General features: G+C 42.3%; 2 protein-coding genes across 16 annotated transcripts in view; both read left to right on the forward strand.

Moving 5' to 3' along the window:
• TACC2 (transforming acidic coiled-coil containing protein 2) overlaps nt 1–15,705 on the forward strand; it is a 129,589-nt gene extending 113,884 nt beyond the window's left edge. For 8 of the 15 annotated variants that reach the window (XM_038141695.1, XM_038141704.1, XM_038141710.1 and 5 more), the window contains 8 exons: nt 2,881–3,024; nt 3,420–3,496; nt 7,562–7,605; nt 10,344–10,352; nt 12,897–13,057; nt 13,392–13,498; nt 14,311–14,431; nt 15,183–15,705. In XM_038141695.1, the coding sequence (XP_037997623.1) occupies nt 2,881–3,024; nt 3,420–3,496; nt 7,562–7,605; nt 10,344–10,352; nt 12,897–13,057; nt 13,392–13,498; nt 14,311–14,431; nt 15,183–15,248 (729 nt within the window). In that variant the 3' untranslated portion in view covers nt 15,249–15,705. The remainder of the gene's footprint in view (nt 1–2,880; nt 3,025–3,419; nt 3,497–7,561; nt 7,606–10,343; nt 10,353–12,896; nt 13,058–13,391; nt 13,499–14,310; nt 14,432–15,182) is intronic. The other 7 variants (XM_038141699.1, XM_038141705.1, XM_038141701.1 and 4 more) reach the window with 3 other exon arrangements.
• Nucleotides 15,706–15,837: 132 nt separating this feature from the next.
• LOC119702926 (CD59 glycoprotein-like) lies at nt 15,838–20,066 on the forward strand. The gene is made up of 3 exons (XM_038141712.1): nt 15,838–16,403; nt 17,201–17,317; nt 17,855–20,066. Exons 1-3 carry the CDS (start codon nt 16,349–16,351, stop codon nt 18,058–18,060), a joined length of 378 nt encoding a protein of 125 aa, XP_037997640.1. The 5' UTR covers nt 15,838–16,348; the 3' UTR covers nt 18,061–20,066.
• Nucleotides 20,067–23,203: the final 3,137 nt, after the last annotated feature.

Below are 23,203 nucleotides of genomic sequence, written 5' to 3' on the forward strand. Positions count from 1 at the left end.
TTTCAGTGACCTACATTTTGTAGTAATTCCCCTGAAGACTCTAATCTTTCTGTGCGAGGTTTAGTGACTTACAAATCCCTGTGATGATTATTACCCCAATTAACTGCTTACCTTCTCAGCAATTAGGTGTTAAAGCATTATTATTGGGTTATTTTGGGTAATACCATCATCCTGTTGGTCAGGTGCTGTTATTTTCTCAGGGCAGGAATATTTTGCAGGCAGCAAATAACAGCTACTGAGTAATGCATCAGTTAGGAGCTGTGTGAAATTGGCTTTTGAAGTAAAACCATGATGACTTTACTGGTTACTCCTGTCAGAGAGCCCAGCTGTGACTTGTGCAGGGTGTTTCCAGAGTGAGGGTAACACTGGTTGGACCACTACTACAAGCATCTCTGCTCAGTGGTTAAATTCCAAGAGTTTTAATAGTCCTTTTTGGAAATTTTAAGCTCTTCTGCATGTCATTATTGCTATTGTTTTGTACGATTTCCTCAAATGCAAAGAGAGCTAGAGAAAACATAGCTGTATTAATGAGCTGTTGTGCACTATATAAAAATACCTCTAAGTACCTATTAAATGCTCTAAATATCTTTTTCTTTAGGAATTGTCATCCTCCCAGCAGTTACTTTGACGTGTTTTTATACGAGCTTGAAAAACATTTGTGTTTCTTCTTGGCACAATGAATATTTTCCAGCCATCTCTTTATGAGATCCAGCAAATTAAGCTGCAGGAGGCTTTTGAAATGTGACAGATGCAGTTCAACAGATCGATCTGAGGGGTGGCCTTTCTTTGGAGGACAGCTTTGATGATCTAATGGCTGTCTTTTATCTCTCAGTTACTCCTACTTTGTGATTAGGAGGGAGTGAAGCACTTTTTTTTTTGTATTTATGCATTTACAGAGGTGTCTGAGCTTGTATCCCAGGTTTATTTTTATTATGTAGTTGTTTTACATTGGGAGATACTTTCAGAGCACAGGCTATGCAGACTTGACAGATCTTGGAATGGTTTTTCTTCTGGTAGGAAAGTCCACCGAGTTTGAGCTTGCACCTCCTAATTCTGCTGGAATTGATCATTATTTTGGGTGTTCACATTAAAGGTAGCAAAAAGGGATAGCGTGCTTCATAAATCCTAGCAGCATCAATTGACTCCTAGGTGTAAAACCAAAAAATACCAAGCAAATTAGTGAGAGTCTTCTGTAAATGAAGATGCAGTGAGGTGTTCTTTAAGTACTGTTTAGGTTATTCTTGTTCTAATTAAATTTTCTTGCCTAGTCTTTTAATGTTGTTAGTGTTTCTTCATGTTCTTTACAGATGTGATATCCAGAACATCTGGTCCTGTGTGCATTGTGTACAATTTTTAATACAGCTTCTTCAGTCAGGTGTGATACAAGAACTCACGAGGGATTACAACAAAATTAACAGTGGGTTTGGATGCTTTCTGTGATGCTGGGCAGCGTGAGAAGGACTGTGAGGAAGTGAATGTTTTATGGAATAGCATCTGGCAAAATTTCCTTTATTAGTGTTGAGACAAGATTATGTGATGTTGAAATTAATGAGGACTGAACCTTGATCCAGACATTATCTACTCCTTTCACATCTCTGTGCTTCAGTCACTAGAGTGTGACCCTGCTATTTTCTTTAAAAAAAATACAAACAAAACAACTAAAACAAAACCACACCACTCTCTTTTACAAGAAAATACAAGAAAATAATTATCTTCTCTTTTATGTAAAAAAATAATTTAACAACTCTTGATTATTACTCTTAATTATTGCAGATAAAGCCTAAAGACTTAGCTACAGCGTTAGTGAACTTGACTGAACAGAATACATTGTTTTATGCACAAAGTTAACAGTTAAACTGGAAAAATACATTATTCCCTTTTCGGCAGCAAGGAATTTCTACACCAGGAAAACGGGATTTGAATATCCATTTCCATCAGTGGATGGAAAAAGGCATTGATCAACCTGACTTTCCTCCCCACTCATGGTCCAGCCCTTGTGGGGGGGGCTTGGCACTACCCAGAGCAGCTGGGGCTGCCCCTGGATCCCTGGCAGTGCCCAAGGCCAGGCTGGACAGGGCTTGGAGCAGCCTGGGACAGTGGAAGGTGTCCCTGCCGTGGCAGGGGTGGCGCTGGATGGAATTTAAGGTCTCTTCCATCCCAAATCATTCTGGACTATCATTCTATGGACTATCCTGTGCAGTCTCCTCAGTTTTAATGTGCTGTAGGTTGTTTGCATCGAGGGTTGTTTGTGAGACATCTCCTGCATCTCAGTGTCACGTTCCTGTTCTTTGCTCTCCTCATTTCACAAGCTGCTCTCCCTTATTTAATCTGGGCTGCTGACTTGAGCAAAACTGACAGCTGCAAAAAAAGCCTCATTTAACTGACTAATCGCATGCTGGACACCAGTGGGGCAGCAGTGTCACCTGCATAGTCACACTTTCTATGTGGTATTCTTTATGATAGATGCCATGTATTGACAGGCCAGACCTAAGAAAGTGAGCTGTCCTCTTGCTTCTGGTTTCTTGATTTATTTTTATGGACCTTAACAAGCTTTCTGCCTTCAAATCTGATTCCTCTTGCTGATGTGCATTTCTTGTGGATGTTGTGGTGAAAAGCAGTACATTTTCTAAGATAAGACATTAAAATATTGATAGCAAAGTGCTGTCTTTATTTTCTCTCTGTAAAGGTAATATGACTCTCCTGGTGCTTCTTATGGATCTTAAATGTATATTTTATGATTGCTGAGTTCAGAGCTCCTTGTCCACTGTTGGAATTTAGAGGTGCACAGAATTCTAGTCCTAGCAGCACATGCAGAAAACCCATGAGCTAAACACCTATTTAATGGTTTGTTTCTTTGTATTTAAAAAAACAAAAACACAGAGAGAACCTGCTATCCCAGCAGATGTTTCCATCTCCAAAAGTGCTCTGTACTCCCGCATCGGCGCCTCAGATGCAGAAAGCACCACCACTCTGCTCTACCCCCAGCAGGACCTGGACTCTGCACTAAGGCTGGCCAGAGCAGAGGTAACTGTTTCCACAACTGGGGAAAGGAAAAACCTGCCCCTTGTTGTTCCCTTCTTGCCTGTTTTCTCCCACATGCTTTATGTTGTGATCGCTCATTCTGTTCTTGGAACCGTCCTCAGCCATGCCAAAGCAAAAGGTGCTACACTGCAAGTTTTACTTGTTTTGCAGATGTGAAAAGCAGATATGATACGAAAATAAATCTTTATGTTTTTAAACCTCAGGTGTACACTGTGCATCTTGCCATTGCTGTATAATTAGATAAAAAGGGTTGGCTGCTTGTAATAGGAATAAAATGATGTATTTTACTAAGCTGTATCATATTAGTATGCCTAGCAGTAGCAATGAAAAAATAGGTATAATCCAGTGGCGTTTATTCCCTTGGTTTTCTGTTTCAGATTGTGGCCAAGGAAAGGGAAGTATCTGAGTGGAAAGAGAAATATGAAGAAAGCAGAAGAGAAGTGATGGAAATGAGGTGGGTTATTAACTTGATGACTCTGTCAGAGAGCCTCATCTCAGCCTGACAGCAAGAGTACCATGTCATACAATTGTTTTGCTTAGCTTTATTTTTAACTTAAGGCTTTGCACTGATCCTGAACTGATACTTTGTCTCTTCTCTGTATGGTGGGCACCACAGTTCAGGGTAATCTTTGAAAACTTCTGTGTTGCTAATCTCATTCACACCCTCAGAATACTGAGATAAGGGAGGTATTACTCCAGGTTAGTGTCAGGGAAGGAGTTCCTCTGGTTTGTGTGTGAATTCTCACTAGGATTGCGTAGTGAGGTTCCTGTTGCAGACTGCATGAGTTGCCTGCAGAGCTGGCAGGGGGGTGCACATTAAATGCACATTAAATTCACTTCTAGTTCTGCTTGGAAAGAGGAAGGAATGTAGGGAAGAACATGCAGGTTTGCAGTAGAACAGGATACCTCCAGGACGTAAGATTGTTCAACAATAGAAATCCAACCAGTGTCAGTAGAAAGGCATTTCTTGTAAAGGAGTCATTCTGGACTGTGAATGTTGGCTTTTAGGGAGATTCTACACCCTTTTCTTTGAACTAAGATGATTTTTTAATTGCTGCACACACTAAGGTTGATTTTAGTTAAGCAATAGTCCTCTTGGCTTTTGCTCTCTTGTTCCCTTTGAGAGCTGACAGAAGGACCTGGAGCTTTTGAGTTTGTTCTGGTTGTATCTGTTCTATTTCTGTGCTAACCTGCCTCTGTTACATTAAATATCTGTACACTGGAACACGGCTTGACCTTCCTTTCCAGCCCAGGCCCTACCACTTGCAAGGATGACAACAAAATCCCTGTAGTGGATGATGTCAGCAGTGCTGCTCAAAGAAGCACTGATGCCTCCCATTCAGTCAGTTGAAAGGTTCAGCTTTGCTCTTTTTTTTTCAGTTGGTAGGACCATAAGAAGGACAAAGCAATGAGCTTGGCTTGCTCATTGATCTGAATCTGAGAAAGCCATCAGTTGCAACAGACAGTGTGTGAAATACTTCATGGAATCTTTAAAGCTTATTATTTTCTACCTTCAAAAACCAGAAAAAATGGTCCCCCCTCTTAACTTGCAAAGAAAAGGAAACTGTCATATTATTTTAGCATCCCTCCTTTAGGTAATAATTTATACAATCACTTTTGAGACTGAATTTTCTTTCAAATCCCTTCTCTTCTAGCACCAGCTTCTTCCCAAAATGAAGACTTTCAGTGATTTAAAGCTAAACTCTGTATCTAGTGATGACCTACATAAGCAATCACTTATATCCAGGAAACCTGTGCTTAGGGAGGGAGAGTAGAAGGGAGCTGCAGTGTAGAGCTCCACAAACGCCTGCATGGATGCCAGGAATTGCACATGGCAGATTGGAATAGCAGCAGCACGGGGCTCTGAGCCAAAGCATCTTAAGAGAAGCATCTGCAAAAGGCAAGGGCAGCCTCTTTATTTCTTTTTTGCCACCTCCCAGTGCCCAGCTGAGTTCTCTCACCTCCCTTGTGCTCTGCTGGGATGGGGAACAAAGCCCTGGCATAGCCCTGAAATGCCTAATGAGGAGCAACAGAACGGAGTGGCTGTGAGCAGTCAAACCCGGGGAGCCAAACAAGGAGGGAACAAAATGAGGGATTGTGAGGAATGTCTCAGTGTGCAGCTCACACTCAAGTGTGGTGTTTGGTCTGTTCTGTGTCGGGGTGCACGTGTCTGCTGGCTGCCAGTGGGCACTGCCAGCCTTTTCCTTCATGAAAGGAGAGCCAGGGTGACACAGAGCAGCTGGCACACTGTAGTTCTGCACCTTCATCTTCCACACAGTAATTTGCTTGTGTGTGTCTCCACCCTCCATTAAGTCTGATTTGAAAAAAAAAAAAAAACCACAATAACCAAGCCAGATTTCCCACAGGCACATGCCTGGAACGTGTGGATGGAAGGAAAAAATCTGGCTAATATTGTCACAAAATGATAAATACCCATATGTGCACCAAGAAAGATTTCTCTTGGAAGTTTAAATGTTCAAGCAGTCCATGTGTGGTAAATTAGAGATGCAGCAATGAGATATGACATAATGATAAGCAGAGAGTGAAGGGATTCTTTAGAACTGCAAGCACAAAAGCATCACTTCCCAGAGAAGGAGAAGCAATGCTCCTGTACCCATGTCCTGCATAGTGTAGCTGGAATATCCTGAATTCATCTAAATTTCCAGGAAAAGATCAGTTGGAGGAAATTCCACTCCAAGAACAGAAGCCAGAATGAGAGGTTTAATAATGCAGTAGCTATCAAAGAGCTGAACCACAGTGGGTTGTACCATAATCCAAGAGTCTAACCAGAGGCAGGCAAGAAATATTAATTATGGTTATTTGAAGGTCTGATGGATTATGACTCTGTAAGGGGACTCAAGCAGATGACCTCTGAGACCCTTTGTAGCCTTAGATTCTGGTGGGTCTATGCCTTACAAATGTGCAGTTAGTGAATAGACTGAGTGTCTCAAATAGCAGCATTTAAGCCTAAGTAATGTGTCATCCTGGGGTTAAGATGTGCCCTCCCAAAGAGGGCTGATGTGGCAGCATCCTGTGGTTCCCCAGTAATGACCATTATTTAGGCTGCTGGACTGAAAGAGGCCTTTGATGTGAATCTGGAGCAAATCCTTCCCTGGGAAGTGCTGCAGTGTTGTAGTGTTGTGTTCCTTACCCTGAGTACCCTGAGTCCTTGGCTTCCTCTTCTTGGATGATAAAGCTTCCCAGAGGTGCTTTGTGTCACAAGGACATGACAAAGCTTTAAAATCCTCATTGCTTACAGCAAGCTTTTGAGGTAATCTGCTTTGGACATGAAACCAAACCCTTCCTTTTAGGGCAAAATCCTTGCTGTTATCTTTGCTCTCCAAAGCATCATTTATGGTTGAAAGGAAAAATCCCAATGCTGGGGTTAGAGCCCCTGCTCTCTGAGTGCTCTGCAGGACCAGGTCAGGGGAGATGCTGCTGACCTTAGGGCCAGGTGGCCTTCTCAGGGCTCTGGGCTCTGGCTGTGATTCAGATTTGAGGCAGTTCTGGAGTTACTGTAGTTGGTTTTTGGGAGCTCTGCATGTTTCTCCTTTCCTTACTGACTTTTATTCCCACATCCTTTCTGTAACCTCAGAACTGCAGCACAGCTCTGAAACTAGGGCAAGTGAGAGTGAGTTTCAGAAGAGGTGTATTCCAACTCCAGTGAGCTGATTGGAATATCCACTTCAGATGAAGTGTTGGGGTAATTTTGTTTTTTGTAGACAGTCCGGCGTGGCTCATGAATCAAAGCACAGATCAAGCTAGTCTCATTTCATTAGCTTTATTTGGCTCTGGGAAGGGATGGATCATCTTTCTAAATCACATTTAATCTGCTTATTTTGGCTAACCTCTTTTCAAGAAGGGAATTCAAAGCCTACCGTGAGTATACGAAATAAAACAGTCTTAAAAGTAGAATTTTGTCACCTCTGCTTCAAAAACGGATTTGGGAAATGGGACATGATGGATTTTGTGCTACATAGTTGAACATTTTGATCTTGTTCTTTTAAGTGGTACTGAATCATTTAATCATGAGAAGATTCATTTAGAAGATGAGATACATTTTGGGTGATAGCCAACACTACTCCTGTTAGGTTTACTTGCTACCAATTATAAGTTTACTTGAAGTTTATCTTAAAAACAAACCAACACAAATTTGGAGAAGAGGGGAGAAAGTAATGGAAGAATCAGGCTCTTTGTAATTCTGGAGTTAGGTCAGTGTGATTATGTTTATAATCATGACGGGTGATGTTTCAAAAAACAGAATCTGTTTCAGAGCAATCTCTTTTTCCTCCCCTCACCTTTATTGATTTCCATGGAGAGTTAAAAATCAGGTGCAGTGTTAAAATTGTCAGTTTTATTTGTTATTTGGGCAATAAAGAACATATAAAAGTGTGATGGGGTTCTGTATCTCTTAAAAGCACCACAGTTCAGTTTCTGATAGTGATATTTGCTAAGTAAGCATGAGCAATGATGCTGTTTGCCAAAAGTTTTTCTTTTTTTGTGTTTTCCCCTCTTACAGAAAAATAGTTTCGGAATATGAGAAGACGATTGCTCAGATGATAGGTAGGTGTTCCTGCTGTGAAAGATGCTCCCTGGTTGAAGTCTGTGGGCTTCATTTTGATGCTGGCTGCATCTGCTGATGCTGCAGGGAATTGTGAATGCATCTGAGGACACCAGAAAAGGAAAAGTCAGGGCCTCGTCTCACAGCGAGCAACCCCCGGGCAGTTCAGGTAACACAGAAAGCTCAGGGCTTTCCCTTCTACAGCAAAGCCCACAAGAAACAGGTTCAAATTCATGGGTTTCTTCAGGAGAGACTTTCAGTGACCTAAAAACCCCTTAGGCATCAGTTTGCAGCTGTTTAAAGGCAGATACCAAAGTTAGCTCTTCACAGCAGCAGGGATTATCTGTGCTAAGTGCATCGATCAGACCAAAACCAAGATTAACTCCAATCCCAGCTGAGACCTTACAAGTGCCCAGTCCACCCCCTCAGTTACTTACTGACACACGAGTCTCCTTTCAAGTCTAAATTGTGACAAGTTTTGCCTCTCAGTAATTAGAAAACACCTTTGCTAACAGCTTGTCTCACAGATAAAATCCCCTATGCTCAGTAGCACTTCAAACCCAAAGGTTGCAGGTTTGTGTGGTTCCTCAGCGCATGAGGTCTGGTCCCTGGGATGTGATTTTAAAGCCTCCTGGAAGATTTCTAAAGCTGTTTTTATTAGTCTGGCTCTAGGAAGCACCAATGGCTTGTGCTGCCTTGTACTGCTTCAGCTCCAGCTGTTCCCCAGAAAGGCAAATGGCTGAGGGGAACTTGGGGCTCTGCAAGGCCAGAGTTGCTCAGAAGAGCACCAGTGTCTGGAGCTTTTGGTGCCTTTCTGGATTTCTTGGTCACTGGGACACATCCCAGCCTTCTTTCAAGTGAAGGGTAAAATGGACCTACAAATAAATTTTATGAGAATGACAAATATAATTAATAAATTAATGAAATATATATATAATAATGAATAATAAACACGATTAATATGCCAGGCTTCATTCTCTCTGGTGTTATGCCTCCATTGCCTTTTGTACGTACAACTGAGCCAATGTGCTGCCTTCTGACATGGTGTGTGTCATTGTCATCATGCAAGTGTTCAAGCAGGAGTGACCAGAGTGTGCAAAGAACTTCATTTTGGTTTACATACCCTGGTGTGGCTTCCACCCTGAACCTGGCCAGTCCTACAGACACACAAAGGACCTGTCCTTTCTTCCCCAAGCTATGCATACAGTTAACAATATATAAATTTGAATTCTGTTTTTGAGAAATAGATTTTTTTTTTTTAAATCAGATTTTGAGACTGCAGTGCAACAGTAAGATACAGAATAGGAATCCTGGGCCAGAGGCCTTGGTGTGCATGGTACATTCCACCATTGCCACTTCCTCTTGTTGCAAAGAAATGAAGGTTTAGTAAGTATTGGGCCATTGACTTTGAGTAAATAGATTTTTAAACTTCAGATTCAGAGTATCAGAGCCTCTCAGATGGTGAGTATTTAAGGGCTGTGGCTATAAGTAATTTAATTTGGTGTCCGGTTGCAAAGGAACTGAACCAACAACAACTACACAGAAAACATCCTTTCTGTGTTAATTAGAGCAGTATGCAAATCCTACAGCATGGTAAAACGTTAAATGTGAGGCTTCTCCCTGCATTTAATGTAAATTTTTGATCTAATCGTCCCACTTTGTCATGCCATTTCTTGTAAATTGCTGTCCCTTCCAGTAAAGGAATTCACTCATCCCAATGCCACGTGTGGAGGAAAATGTGTGTTTGTTATTTGCATGTACTTCAGTGACCTGTTACCCAGTGATGCCTCAGTGCTAAAGCAGAATATGCATCTTAACAAAAGAAATGCCTGTGCTGTTTCTGTTCATCATTTAGCCCTTCTGAACTGTTTATACAGCCCTGTTCGAAGGGCACTGCACATAAACCAATTTCACCAATCCCTTTGATGAATATTCAGTGAGGTTGATAGGTCCTGCTGAGCTTTTTGTAGGCTGGTGTGTGCATAATGAATACTGAAAATACCCCATATTAACAATATATGACTGCCTATTTTTGCTTCTGAAGGCACTGAAAAATGTGCATTGCAAACAGCAATTGCCTTTGATTCCAAGGGCTGTGGAAGGTTCAGTATTTGCTGTCATACATATATGGAACCCAAAATCACCCAGCTTAGCTGCTGTGATGTGCAAGCTGCCAGTGTGGAGATCCCTCTTTAGTGTCACTTAGTGCATTTTTTCTCTCGTGCCTTTATCTTGTTTTCCCTTTTTTTCTCACACTTGCCTCAACCCCTAACACATTTTAGTTTACTCTGAGGAGTGGGGGAGAGGAAAGACCAGGCTTTCCAGGCTGTGCTGCTGCTTTGTGCTTGGTGCCCATGTTTGCTCTGACAGCCAGGGAGCAGAGCCTGGGTGACCCCAGTGTCCCTGCACCCTCCACACACCTGGCTCACTGCCAAAATCCACACCCCAGTTCCTTTTCACTGACAGCTTTCTAATGTTGGTTTGTTGGTTTTCTTTTTTTCCTGTTAAAAACGTATCCTTATTTTTACATTTGAATACATGATGAGATTTATGAGATTTTTTTATTACTTTACATTTGAATACATGATGAGATTCTCCTTGTGAAAAACAAACAGATGTTATGCTTTGTGCATTACAGGTTGTTGCATTACTTATTTGCTGCTTTCCTAACAATTCCCGATTTTTCTATTTTGCTTCCGTTTTCGTTGCTTCTTGCTATTTGCTTGCAAAAACAAAACAGGCAAGCCTGGTAAGTAAAGCTTTTCACCAACTTTCACACCAGCATTTTGCATCTTTAGTTTCTTTTGCTTTTGTTCTCTGTTTGCTGCATTCCCATTGAGTCGTGTGAGTAGTAGTGAGCTGAGCCTGAAAGCGGATCTGCCGTGGTGCTGCTCTGATTCTGTCAGTTTGGATAGTGCTAGTCCTGAGCATACTTCTGTGATTGTTGGTGAGCCCTGGGCAGGGTGTTGCAGACATAGAAGTTATTTAATTCAAATATTTTGATCACCTAACCTCGTAAACGTATTTAGAATTAAGGATGTGTAGCTGCTTATCTAAGATTCGACTGGCAGACTATTACCAGCACATTTTATTGAAACTAAATCATAGTCTTAGAAAATAGAAGGTCCTTTCCAACCCAAACTATTCTGGGATTTTATGAAAATAGCACATAAAACTGTAGTCCTCTTCCAGCCAAGTTTCTGCCTTTTGTTGTATTTAACCACTTTGGTTTGGGAGCATCACTTGGACGTGCCTTGGTGCAGCCTGGTCTAGTGGGAGGTGTCCCTGCCCATGGCAGGGGGGTGGAAGCAAATGAGCTTTAAGGTACTTTCCAACCCAAACCATTCTGGGATTCTGTAGCATTTGCCCCAGTTTCCCATGAGTTTAAATGGTGCTGGGGGTTGAGTGTTGGAGGAGCTGATCCAGCTGAGAAGAGAGAATGGCCCACAATGTGCTGGGAGGAAGAGGAGGAACTCAGTAGTTGTGAGGCAGTGTGGCATGAATTATTAACTTCCTGATCACCCTGGAAACAAATAAGGAAGTGGCTAAAATACCTCAGACAACATTCTCCCAAAAAGTAGGGATGTGATATTAAATACATTAAAATATTTTGGATGAGGATGCAAATGGATCTCTTGCCCATGGAGCTGCAGTGATAGAAGTGTTGCCAGAGAACAGGATCCTGCCAGGGAAGGGTTTGGAATTTTCTAGGCAGGGTGTAATCTCCAGCACAATTAAACAAATCTAGTGCTGGAACACAAGGAGACAGCCTCTGAGCTTTAGAAAAATAAACAAAAGACAACAACTTTTTTTTGTTTTAATTGAGAATACATTTATTTGGACATTAGAGAGGAATGCAGAGTGTCTCTAAGAAAGCAAAATAGAAAAGAATGTTTATTTTTAATAAAGTGTTAAATATATCCAAGTGATCTTGTATTACACAACTGGGCTTCTTTGCCATGTCAAAGGTGTTTGTTCACCTGTAAAATAAAGATGTTACAAGCAGGTCCTGAGAACTTATCTGGCTCTTTTCATCTTCTGTATCAACTTCTGTAAATACAAAGCAAAATAAGCTCAGGTCAGGCTCTGCCCCAGCCAGGTGCTGTCAGGGGTGAGCAGAGGAGCCCAGGAGCTGATGCACAGCGTGGCATCATCTCTGCTCTGGCCTTGGTCAGGCCAACAAAACTGTGCATTTTTTTAGATGGAATATGCAAAAGGCAGAGATGAATCTCAGTCTGAGAATTGACAGTATCAGCTTTGCATTTTGGAGCTGACCAGCACTATAATTCAGATGAAATCTTCTATTCAAATAAAAACCCCAAACTCGTTTAGTTCTTTATGTTTCCAAATATAAAGGCCCAAATGAAAAGTTGTACATTGTGAAATGCCCAATGCTTTTTCCACAGGAGAACTTTTTACCTTATTTTAGTTTCTATCATAAATCAAGGAAGATGGTAGTACAAAACTGCTGTGTTTTGTGGGTGGGTTTCTTTTCAGTATCATCCAAAGTACCCCTTAAAACATGGGCACAAGAATCATAGTTTAGGATTGAAGGAAACAATGCTGCATTTTGGAAGACAATGCCAGACCTTTTCTTCCAGTGTTATGTGGATAGTCCAACTTATTATGAGGTCAATTCCCTTGAAAATTCCTCCTCCATATGGATTTGTATTCCTGTTACGTTCTTCCCACCACCGCTGGCTCAAAGTTAACTATACACAGGAGGAGCTTGGCAGATGTTCTTAGCAGTATTTTTACACTTAGGAAGTCTGTCTGATGTTAGATTTCCTTTCCTCCACTTGCTCCAGCAATCCTTTGCTGGTAAAACACTGCTTTTCCAAGGGAAGAATTGAATTCCACTGAACAAAGTGCCTTGTTTGTGCAGGATTAGAAGGTGCCAGGAGATGACAGGCATTTATCAACAATGGCAAATAGCTTGTGGCCAGTGCTAGGAATGTGCATAAATGTCCTTTCCTTCAGCTAGTGCATCTTCAGGGGAAATCCAACTTTTCATGGGAGCCTTTTCATGGGAGCAGCTGAGTTCAGAGTGAAGTACAGAGATACATTCACATTTTCCCCCAACATCAAAATATTTAAATATCACTGTATTTAGCCTGTTTTCCTAAACAGGCTTGTGTCTTTATATAACTCTGACTTTTCTGGATCTTGTAAACTTACTAATACACAAATAGGGCAGAGTATAGTAGAAACTGTAGATGATGGTGAACTCAGTGGACTTACTCCTGTTACCCTTCTGAAAACCTCTCTTTTCTCTACTCCTCTCTTCTTTCAGAGGATGAACAGAGAGAGAAATCTGTCTCCCACCACACTGTTCAGCAGCTCATAGTGGAGAAGGAGCAAGCTCTGGCCGATCTGAACTCAGTGGAGAAATCCCTGGCAGATCTTTTCAGGAGATATGAGAAGATGAAAGAAGTCCTGGAGGGGTTTCGGAAGGTGAGTCACCTAAACATCTCCTTTGAAGAGCAGAGCTGAGCAGATTCTGTGGACCAGAATGTGCTGTGCTGCTGAACAGAAGGCAGGACTTGTGTTTCCAGCTAATTCTGATGTTCTGTATGACAAACCATAGTCCTCAGGTGAAGGATTGCAGCCTTCTATCAAATGCAGACAGAAAAATTGTAAATCTCTTTCCATTGTGTAATATTCTCTTTCAGGGGGTGTCAGTGTTGAACTGCAACCCTTCAAACAGCTGTGTGTGGCTCCCACAAACAGGTGCCCGTCCTGCATTTTAACCTCTTGGATTAAATTTGGTGTAATCTTCTCTTTTAAGAATGAAGAAGTGTTGAAGAAGTGTGCGCAGGAATATTTGTCACGAGTGAAGAAGGAGGAGCAGAGGTACCAGGCACTCAAGATTCATGCTGAGGAAAAACTGGACAGGTAATTGAGTCATGGATTCACAGAGTGATTTGGGTTGGAAGGAATCCTAAAACCATCTTGTTCCACCCCCTGCCATGGACAGGGACACCTTCCACTGGACCAGGTTGCTCCAAGCCCTGTCCTGCCTAGCCTTGGACATTGCCAAGGCTGGTGCATGGATTGTACACATTTTTTCAGGAGTTCATGCTGCAGGATTCCCATGGCTGGACCTCACATCCCAGGCTGCTCCTGCAACATGCAAAGCACAAGCTGCTTTGTGATAGAGGTGGAAAGAAATGCAGTAATGGGAATTTCTGCAATGGGCTGGTGTTTCTTCTCGCTCCTGACAATACAGAACACCTTAAATTTCTATATTTAGCTAATGTCTTTATGTTTGTTTAATATATTTTCATGGGAGGGTCAAGAAAGAAGCCATTAGCCAGTTTCTTTTTTCAAGATCTCCACATAATGACCAGTTAAACCTTTCTAGAGATCATGTTCAGGACTCATAGCACAGTCCCCTGAACTGGAGATCAGGTTTGGAAACTGCCATAAAACACTTCTACCTGAGTCATATTTGTGACTCCAGCAGAGGTATCTGAGAGAAGCACAAAGGGAGCAACACAGACAGTAAGAAAAAACTCTGCAGCCCCTGCTGAGCAAGAGAGGGAGTTGTGAAAAGCATTCAGGGACAAGTCTCACAACATACCCAAGATGTGCAGAAGGCAGCCCTGCCCTCTCCCCCCATTTGTTAAAGTGCTGTCCACCGTGGGGCACCCTCTGCCCTTTCCTGTGGAGACCCTGATGTGACCAAACCCTGTGTTTTTTTGCAGAGCCAATGCTGAAATTGCACAAGTGAGAGGCAAGGCCCAGCAGGAGCAGGCAGCGTACCAGGCCAGCCTTCGGAAGGAGCAGCTCAAAGTGGATGCCTTGGAGAGAACACTGGAACAAAAGGTAAATAAATCAGGAGCCAAGCTCTGCCTGAGGATTGTTCTGCAGCTCACTGGCCTTGGGGACAGCAGCGCTCCCCAGATTTTAAGACAAAACCCCTGTGCACCAGCTGGACCCAGGTTTGATCTGAGCCCAAGTGTTTGGGGCTGGCTCAGCCTTGGGCAGAGCTCGGGGTGCACCTCTGCAGCCCAGACCTTAATTTGCTTCAGTTCTCAGGTTTTTCTTTCAGGTTCTGTTTCCCTTTTTAGTGCTAGCTGTAATTCCAGTGCTAATTCCAAAGTGTCTGTAGGAAATGCCTATTTATATCTCTGTTCTCTAGCTCAGCCGAGGGAGCTTGCTTTGGCATAGAACAGCTCGTCCTTGCTTGCAGCTCTGCAAGGCAGGGTGAAAATAATGACAAAAAATAGGAAAGTACAGCCCAGAAACAAATTTCCACTCTATTATTGTGGAGTGCTGGGAATGACTGCTGTGAAGCTGTCTGCTTTGGTGCTAAATTTGATTTATTAAAAGTGGAAGAGCTGTATTTGGAAGAAAGGAAGCATTTGTTTGAATGCATGTAGCTGTACTATGAATATGAACACTGAGTTGTACTATATATGCATATATATCTGTATGTATAGATCTCCTCTTCTCAGCATGGGAGAAAAGTTAATTTTCCCACACCTTTCCCACTGGTTAGATAACATTAAAATTAAAAAAACTCCTCATCTTAATGCAACATCCTTTTCATTATATTTCACATTTTATTTTCCAGAATAAAGAGATAGAAGAATTAACAAAGATTTGTGATGAACTGATTGCCAAAATGGGGAAAAGCTAACTTTTAACCAAATTTCTGGACTTCGATATTGAGTGCAATATGACCATTGGCACACTGATGTCCATACATTTATGTGGACAGGTTATATTTTCACTTTTTCGTATGCACTACTGTATTTTCTTTCTAAATAAAGTTGATTTAATTGTATGCAGTACTAAGATGACTATCAGAATTTCTTGCTATTGTTTGCATTTTCATAGTATAATTCATAGCAAGTTGATCTCAAAGTTCCTGTATCAGGGAGATTGTCAAGTTCTCTAAGAAAATACAAATTGCTGATCCTAGCCTTCCCTTTGTACATGAGTTCCCATGTTGGATGTCTTTTGGATTTAATATAAACATGTATTACTTGCATGGGGACTCTTGCCTTAAGGAATGTAAACTTTATCTGCATTTGCCGATTTGTAAAATAAAATCTAAAAAAAAAAAAAAAAAAAAAAAAAGAAAGAAAATGCATGTCACAAATGAAATTCTCTATTGTAAATAAATTTTTTCGTTGAAAGTTGAAGATAAGTATGGCTCTCTTTTGTGTCCTTCACTTGCTTATTTCAGCACCAGATGCTCTTGGGAATTAATTCCTCCACAGAAAGCACTTCATGGGTCGCTGCTTGGAACACTTTGTGGGTCACAAGAGTCTGCTGCTTATGTGCACATATCTAGGTCTATATCTTAATGTCTCTCTATATATATGTGTGTGTCTATGTGTTGGATTTGGACCACTCAAGTCTCAAGCATAGGCTTAATCCTCCAAAATATTTAATGCTCTGACCCTGATCCAGCAAATCCCATGGGCAAATGTAATGAGGCTGTTGGAGGAGTCGGAGGCTGTGGCATGTGGTGACAGGATGGTTTTTAAGCATGTCTGGCACTGAAAGGTGAATAATTTCCTGCTCCTGGAAGAATTTGCCTGCAGGGCTGGTGGAGACGAGGTTGGTGTGATCAGAGGTGCAGCCAGAATAAGCTCCATAAGTAGCACTCTTGAACACCTCTTTATCCTGTAAGTTATCCTCTGCACAGGATTAGGGATGGAGGAGAAGCATTAAGGCTCTAATAGCAAACAAACTGCTTTCTTTGCCTAATGGTGCATCTCTTGGATCTCCATGATGTGGACAGTCTTCAGCCTGCTTCTTGTCAGCTCCCTTTTTGTCCTCAAAAGTAAGTCAGCTCCTTTTTCTGTCCTTTTTTTACTTCATTTGCATTTCCTACCTCAGGCATGGCCGAGCCTCTTTGCTGCTCTGGGCTCCTCTCCTGGGTTGGGTTGGTTTCAGGTCGTTTTGTGTGTGTGGTTAGCAGCACAGAACTGCACCTCTGTAAAGATAAATGTGTGTGCTAACAGATTGAAATGTCCCCACTGATAGCAAGGGTGGGATTTCTGCTCTGCAAGCTTCAAGTGTGGTGTTTGAAATATCTTTCAAATTCACGCTTGCCTTTGAAAATACCGCGTAGTTTGTGGCAAGGAAAAGAAAGAGGATTGAGGTATGGTTGTGGTGTTTAAACAAGAGCAAAACTCAAGATACACAGCTGGGCTTTCCAGCTGAATTGGTACTTCAGGAGAAGAGGAAAAATGCATCATTGTAAGATTTTATGTGTATACAGTGTGCTTTTTCATGTTACTGTGGACCAAAGATCATGATGGAGGGGGAAAAAACATTTGGGCTGTGCTCTGAAAACTTTACAAGATGATATGAATGCAGTTACAGAACATCAAATGTTTCTTGTCTTATTTTAAGTGCAGATTATAAAAACTAAGTAATTGTGGGTGATTTTTTTATTATTTTTTTATTCAATATTTGACCCGTTTCTAAAAAAGAAACATTGATAAAATTTACAGACTCTGGATTTTCCAAAGCTTTTTTTGCATTTTTTTACATGTGCTTAAAACCATACTAGAAAGATTGATATTTTTAAATACTTCTTGTAAATTCTAAGTGGTCTCTTCTCCCTCCACCCAGGTGAGGCACTGCAGTGTTACACCTGTGTAGGTTCTAGTGATGACGACTGCAACAGACAAGGAAGTCAGCAGTGCCCAGGCCATGCAGATGCCTGTGCAGTCATTAGAGGACAAGCAAGTAAGTGTCACAATTGTGTCAGACCCGTTGCATTCGTCACAAAAGAAAGAAATAATCAGTGTTGCAAAGAGAAGAGTGCAGAGTAAGTTAAGGAGAAAACCAAAAGGAAATGTCTCCTCTCAAAATAAACCCCCTTAATGAATCTCAATCCTGGTTTTGTTGTCACAAAATCCCACTGGGAATGATTTGTCGGTGTGCCACAATGAGCTGCACCCACTCTGGGAAAGCTGGAAAGAAGCATTTTAAATATTGCCCACTTTTCCTTAAGTGACTTAGCTGGAAATTAGGATGGAATAGAAGCTAATGAGCCCCTGCACTTGGGCACATCCGAAGATATTTAAGCTGCACCAGTTGGCTCCAAGATAAATTAGAGTTGTTTAAGCGGGAGCCGCGTGTGCTGCCTTGTGGTCGTACTCACTTTCTTGTGAGGAGCAGCCAAACCCGAGGTTGTTGCTCAGTGCTGGGTGCTCAGGCTGGTGCCAGGGGGTGCAGGTGGCCATTTTCAGCCCCTGTGGGCTCACTGTGGCTCTGTTCCAGGTGGCATCATGAAGTCCTGCTCGTTCAGGTCCTTCTGCGAGCGGGCGAGGCGTGACGGGTCGAGAGCGCCCGGGGTGAGCGTCCACTGCTGCTACTCCAACAACTGCAACGCCAGGAGCCTGGCTCCCAGGGTCACCTGCTCCAGCAGCTACTTCTCCCTCCTCATCCTCACTCTGCTCTGGCACCCCTTGTTGAAGCTGACATGAGGGGAAAAAAGAAGAAAAAAAAAAAAAGAAGAGTATCCTGAAGCAACAACTCTGCCTTCTTAGCAAGGAATGATAATATTTCCTAATCACGTTGCTCCATGTACCATTTATCTCACTAGGCAAAAAGCTGTAGGAAGACCTGACAGATGTTTAGATAAAAATTGTTTCATCTGCTAAATAGGTCTTGATCTCAGTGTAAGAAACGCTGCCCTGTTGCTTATCCTGAGGGGTTGATTGTGTGAATACATCACATTTTCCTGCAATTTGGATAAGGAGAAATCTTTGCTGCAGGTCACCCGGTAGTAGGGTAAAGGGCAAATGTCTGCCAAATGCTTTTCACTGTTGGCAGATATTCAAAAGCAAGCTGAAATTTTCAAGCACAAAGTGTCTGAAAATTCTAGCAAGCAAGGTAATCTTTCAGAGCATATTGGTGTGCTGGACAAAAGGAAACTTGAAATACAGATGATTTAGTATTAATGCAAACTGGTAAGAGAAGGTGATTAAGAGAATGAGGAGGTATATTCTGTTGTATATGCTATGTTCCTGGCAGAGGGGCTGGTACTGGATGGTCTTTAAGGTCCCTTCCAACCCAAACCATTCAATGCTTCTATGTTTGTGTGTATTTCCTTGGGAAAACCACCTTCCAGTCTTCTCTTTTCTCATCCTTTGAGAATTTTACCACAGTATCAGAAGAAGAAGAAGAAAAAAGAAGAATTTGGAAGCTGTTTTTGAACTGGTACTCCATCCAAAGATTGGCTCAATCTATCTCCCCTGCTGGTTTTAAAAACAAGTGATTAATCCCTCTCTTGTAGGCAAATTATAACTTGAGTTTATAATTCTTGAGGTTTCAGTTATGTAAATAATTCTCTACTGCCCTGAACTGCAGCCTTTGAGAGTAAGAGTGTATATATCTATACAGGTCTCTCCCTTCAGTGATGGAGTCGAGGTGGTTTGTGTATCCTTTTCATTTTGCAAAGTGAAAGAAATTACTTGGAGGTCTTTAGAGGAGTAAAGAGGGACTAAATCAATATTTTTAATAGACCCATTCATGGCAGTTTTACCAAGTAAATGATCCAGAAGGGGTCACATAGTAGAAGGCACTGTGCATCACTACCTCCTTTGATCCAAAACTCAGAGCACCAGGCAAGCAGATGAGTGAAGTTTGTAGATTTTAATGTCCAGCTGTGATGATCTCATCCAACCCCTGGCACACAACGTGCACAGGATTGGCTGAAAGTCCAGCTGGTGTAACTGAAGTAGAGGTGGTCTTTCCAGTTCTAGTTTTAGTTGCCTGGTAGGAAAATGGTTAGGTCATCGAATTTATGGAACTCACAAAATACGTGGCAAAGTAGTTTTTCCCCTAGCTTTGTGTTGTGACTTTTTTCAGTATAATTCTTTGAAAAATCAGTTCTGGGCAGTGTGTTGTAGAATTCTTCACATTGACCAAAATTCTGTTCAGTTTGCAAACTCTAGAGTGCTGCAAGGTCAATGAGTGCATCCTCCCTGCAGAGCATAACCCTTGCCTGCCTTGTAGCTGTCACAGGGGCCAAGCTGTCTCCTTGTTTTACTGTGCTCTTTGCCCAGTGTGGATCCTTCCATCATCTCATGTAGGTTGTGGCTTCAGACTGGCTGGATTCCCCTGGGGTTTTGTTCAGGTGGGCTCAGACAAGGCAGTTTGGTCTATTTTTAGTCTCTAGGCACCACTCTGATAAAGCTGTTGAATATAAAGATTGCAACAATGCAGCAGATCTTGGCTGAGAATGTTAATTTGGACTCCAGTGTCTCATCTGTATAAAATATCACTTAAATTGGTGTAAGTATTTTTCATTTCATTCTCAGCTTGGAGCAGTTCCTTCAATCTCTTCTGCTACAGGAAGCAGGTATTGATTGTATCTTTATCTTCATATGGTTCTGTAATGATAAATCTGTATTGAATGTAATCTCTGTATGTGCTCAGTGCATTTCCTTAATGAGAAAATAAATTACATGCAATGGCTGACATTGTCTCTTGGTAAACACAACTGCTTCTTTTAATTGGGATTTCCAGCTGCATCTGGTGCTCTGTTTTCCTGCAGGAATCCTGTTGGGCTTTGTTGTTTTGTTTTGTGTTTTTTTTTTTTTTTTAATGTGGGATATATTTCTTAAATCTGTTGGATAAAATAGTGGATGTTGGTAGTGTTCTTGCTGCTATATTTCCATGGCAAAATAAGAAGGTAAATCTCTATCCTCTTGACAAACACCATCTGTCATTCCTGACTGCAGCCAGGACTGGGATCTTCAGGCAGCTCCCACCGCCTCCATCCACTCCTGCCTCCCAGCTCATCACGGGCCCTGCTCTGCTTTTTACAGCAGAAAGAGACATTTTTCCTGCCCAATTATCACCCTGAAGTGTGCCTGCATGTGGATATCTAGGAAGGATGAACCACTTTTGTGGATTGGTGTTCTCAGAGCAGTTTTGTGATGGTTTTTGGCGTAAGCGTTGACCAGAAGACAAGCACAGAGAAACAAAAACAAAATAGAAGGAATATTTTTTAAACTCCATTAAATTGCAGAAAGTATTGTAATGGTTTTGTTGCTGTGACTGTGCAGAGCTATTCCCAGTCAGAGGTGCAATAGAAAGTTGGTTGTTCTGAGGTTAATTCCTGCTGCAGCCACAGGCTCCTTCTCCTTTAGTGTCAGGAGCAGAGGCTGGTGCTGAAATGCTTTCTGCTGCAACTCGAATGACAGGACTTCTTTTTCATCTCTTGTATCAGCTGGATTGATGTAATGGCTCAGTTGGGTAAGTGCTGGGTGTGAGTGGAACTCTGCCCTCTCACCTCCGGAAAGATTCATGATTTCTAAGTGAGAGAAAATCTCAGTTGTAACTACAGCCCCAAATCATAACTTCCATTATTCCTTTCTATCCTCTTGTTTTTGGCTGTACGAACAGCATTCCTTTATTTTCCTGGTCTTGTCAAGGGCAGCCAGAGCCTCTGAGACTTCTCAGAAGGGCACAGCTGAGCAGAGTGCCTCGAGCTCTCTGTAAGAGTGAGAATTTGCCACTTAATTTGTGTCAGTGTTCATCCACACCTGGCTTTTCCACAGTGAGTACAAGGTACCAAGTTGTCCCTTGTTCCTGGTGAGGAATAAGCAATTCTTGTGGCCTTGAAAATCTAGATCAGACAAGATCAGCTCAATTCTGGCTGTGCAATTTGATGAAAATTTCAAGTACCTCTTGCTGTCACAGCCCACAGTTTATCTTTTAACCTGTTTTCCTCATGTGAAATTTTAGTCATGCCTTTCTGTGCAGCAGGGATTAAACAGAAACCATCCTTGCAGCCTGTGTTACCATGTCTTTGTGTGCAGAGAAAGCCCAGCTGTGCCAGATTTCATTGTGAGCATCACTCCAAAGGGTCTCAACCTTTCTGGACCTACAGATGTTCAAGACACAGCCCGGAGCTGTTGGCTGTGGTTGATAACATGCCCTTGGGAAGGATTTGATGCTTCTGAAATCAGAATTGCTGAGTGCAATTCCTGGAGGCCAGCATAGACACCCACTCCCTGTTATCACCCACAGCCAGCAGTGCGGGGGGTATTTTTAATTGGTGAATTTGTGATGTGCTCAGAGGTGGCATATTTACTCACAACAGAGTGGGGAGAAATGATAACAATGTTAATCCCATAAAGAGTGTAGCAAGAGATTCACAGTGTTGGTGGTGTAGGTGCAGGTGAACTTTCTTAGCATCTGAGAAAAAAACCCCACAAGTGAAAAAGCAATGTGGGATTGAGTTTGGAAAAGCCACAGAAGCAGCTCGTGCTTGGCAGGGTGGCTTCATGGAAAGTAGGTCTTGTCAAAAACATCTCATTTGAGGTTAGGGGTTTTTGCTGATAAAGGCAAATACATGGATTTTTTGGCAACACATTTCATATAAAATCACAGTGATACACAGACTGAGAGTTCAAGAGGCAGGAGAGTGAAAGACTGCAAAAAGCAAGTTCTCAGTGCAAAATCTTCCAAGTGGTGTCTTGAGAGAGGCGAGCTCCCATCATCTCTGCGACAGCCTCGGGACGGTGCCATGAGAAGTGTGACAAAAAGAAGGGGCTGTCAAAGCTCTGACATGTCTGCATGGAGATATTCCTGCGTGTTGCCATAGGGATGGGTTTCCAAGGGAGACAGGTGATGCACTTTTCTGGAACAAAACTAAAGCAGAGGAATGAGGGTGGGAGGATGGGGCTGAGCATTTTATCACAGAATCACAGAAGGGTTTGGGCTGGAAGGGACCTTAAATCCCATTCAGTGCCACCCCTGCCTGGACACCTTCCACTGTCCCAGGCTGCTCCAAGCCCTGTCCAGCCTGGCCTTGGGCACTGCCAGGGATCCAGGGGCAGCCCCAGCTGCTCTGGGCACCCTGTGCCAGGGCCTGCCACCCACACAGGGAGGAATTCCTTCCCAAATTCCCATCTAACCCTGCCCTGCTTTTTAGCCACCCAACCCTCCTTTCTTCCATGTTTAGCACTAGTAATAACTTAAGGAGTGCACTTTTCCCTAAATTCCTTACAACATGTATAGCAGCCTGACTTAGCCCCACAGGCAATACTTCTCTTAAAACCCTTTTAGCTGCAAGCCCAAAAGACTTGCAAGTATGAGATAATGTTTGACAGGTGAAGAGAATTTCTCTCTTGAAGCTATTTCCCTTCTCTCAGGACTTCCTGCCTTTCATCCTCACCAAAATAGTTTTAACTTTTTCCTTTAAACGCTCAAGGGGGGAAGGCATTGGAACACTGGCAGAGACTCAGCCAAAAAAATAAGACTGGTGTCCAAATCACTGAATGGTTCTGCCTTCATTGGAGACATTCAATGTCATGTTTTAATGTCAGTCATTCTCAGTTTCTGATTTTCAGTGAAAAACAATCAGTGTCTGTAGATCTGGAGCTCAGAAGGACTGGCTGCTCCCTCTTCAGCCAGGTCAGAGCCTGATTTTCCATAAAGAAACTTTTGATTTGTGGATTTGCTCCTGTGCTCTCCCAACCTAAAGAGAGCTTTTGCAGCATACCCTTGAGATCCTGAGGATGTTCATCTCCTTTCAGCAACTTTTCTTTAACCCTTTTGCAATTTTTGGTGGCTTTCCAATGCAAATAAAACCTCCACAAGTGTGCAGTTATT

Source organism: Motacilla alba, chromosome 6 (assembly GCF_015832195.1).
Source record: "Motacilla alba alba isolate MOTALB_02 chromosome 6, Motacilla_alba_V1.0_pri, whole genome shotgun sequence".
In the NCBI taxonomy this organism is placed as follows: Eukaryota; Metazoa; Chordata; class Aves; order Passeriformes; family Motacillidae; genus Motacilla; species Motacilla alba.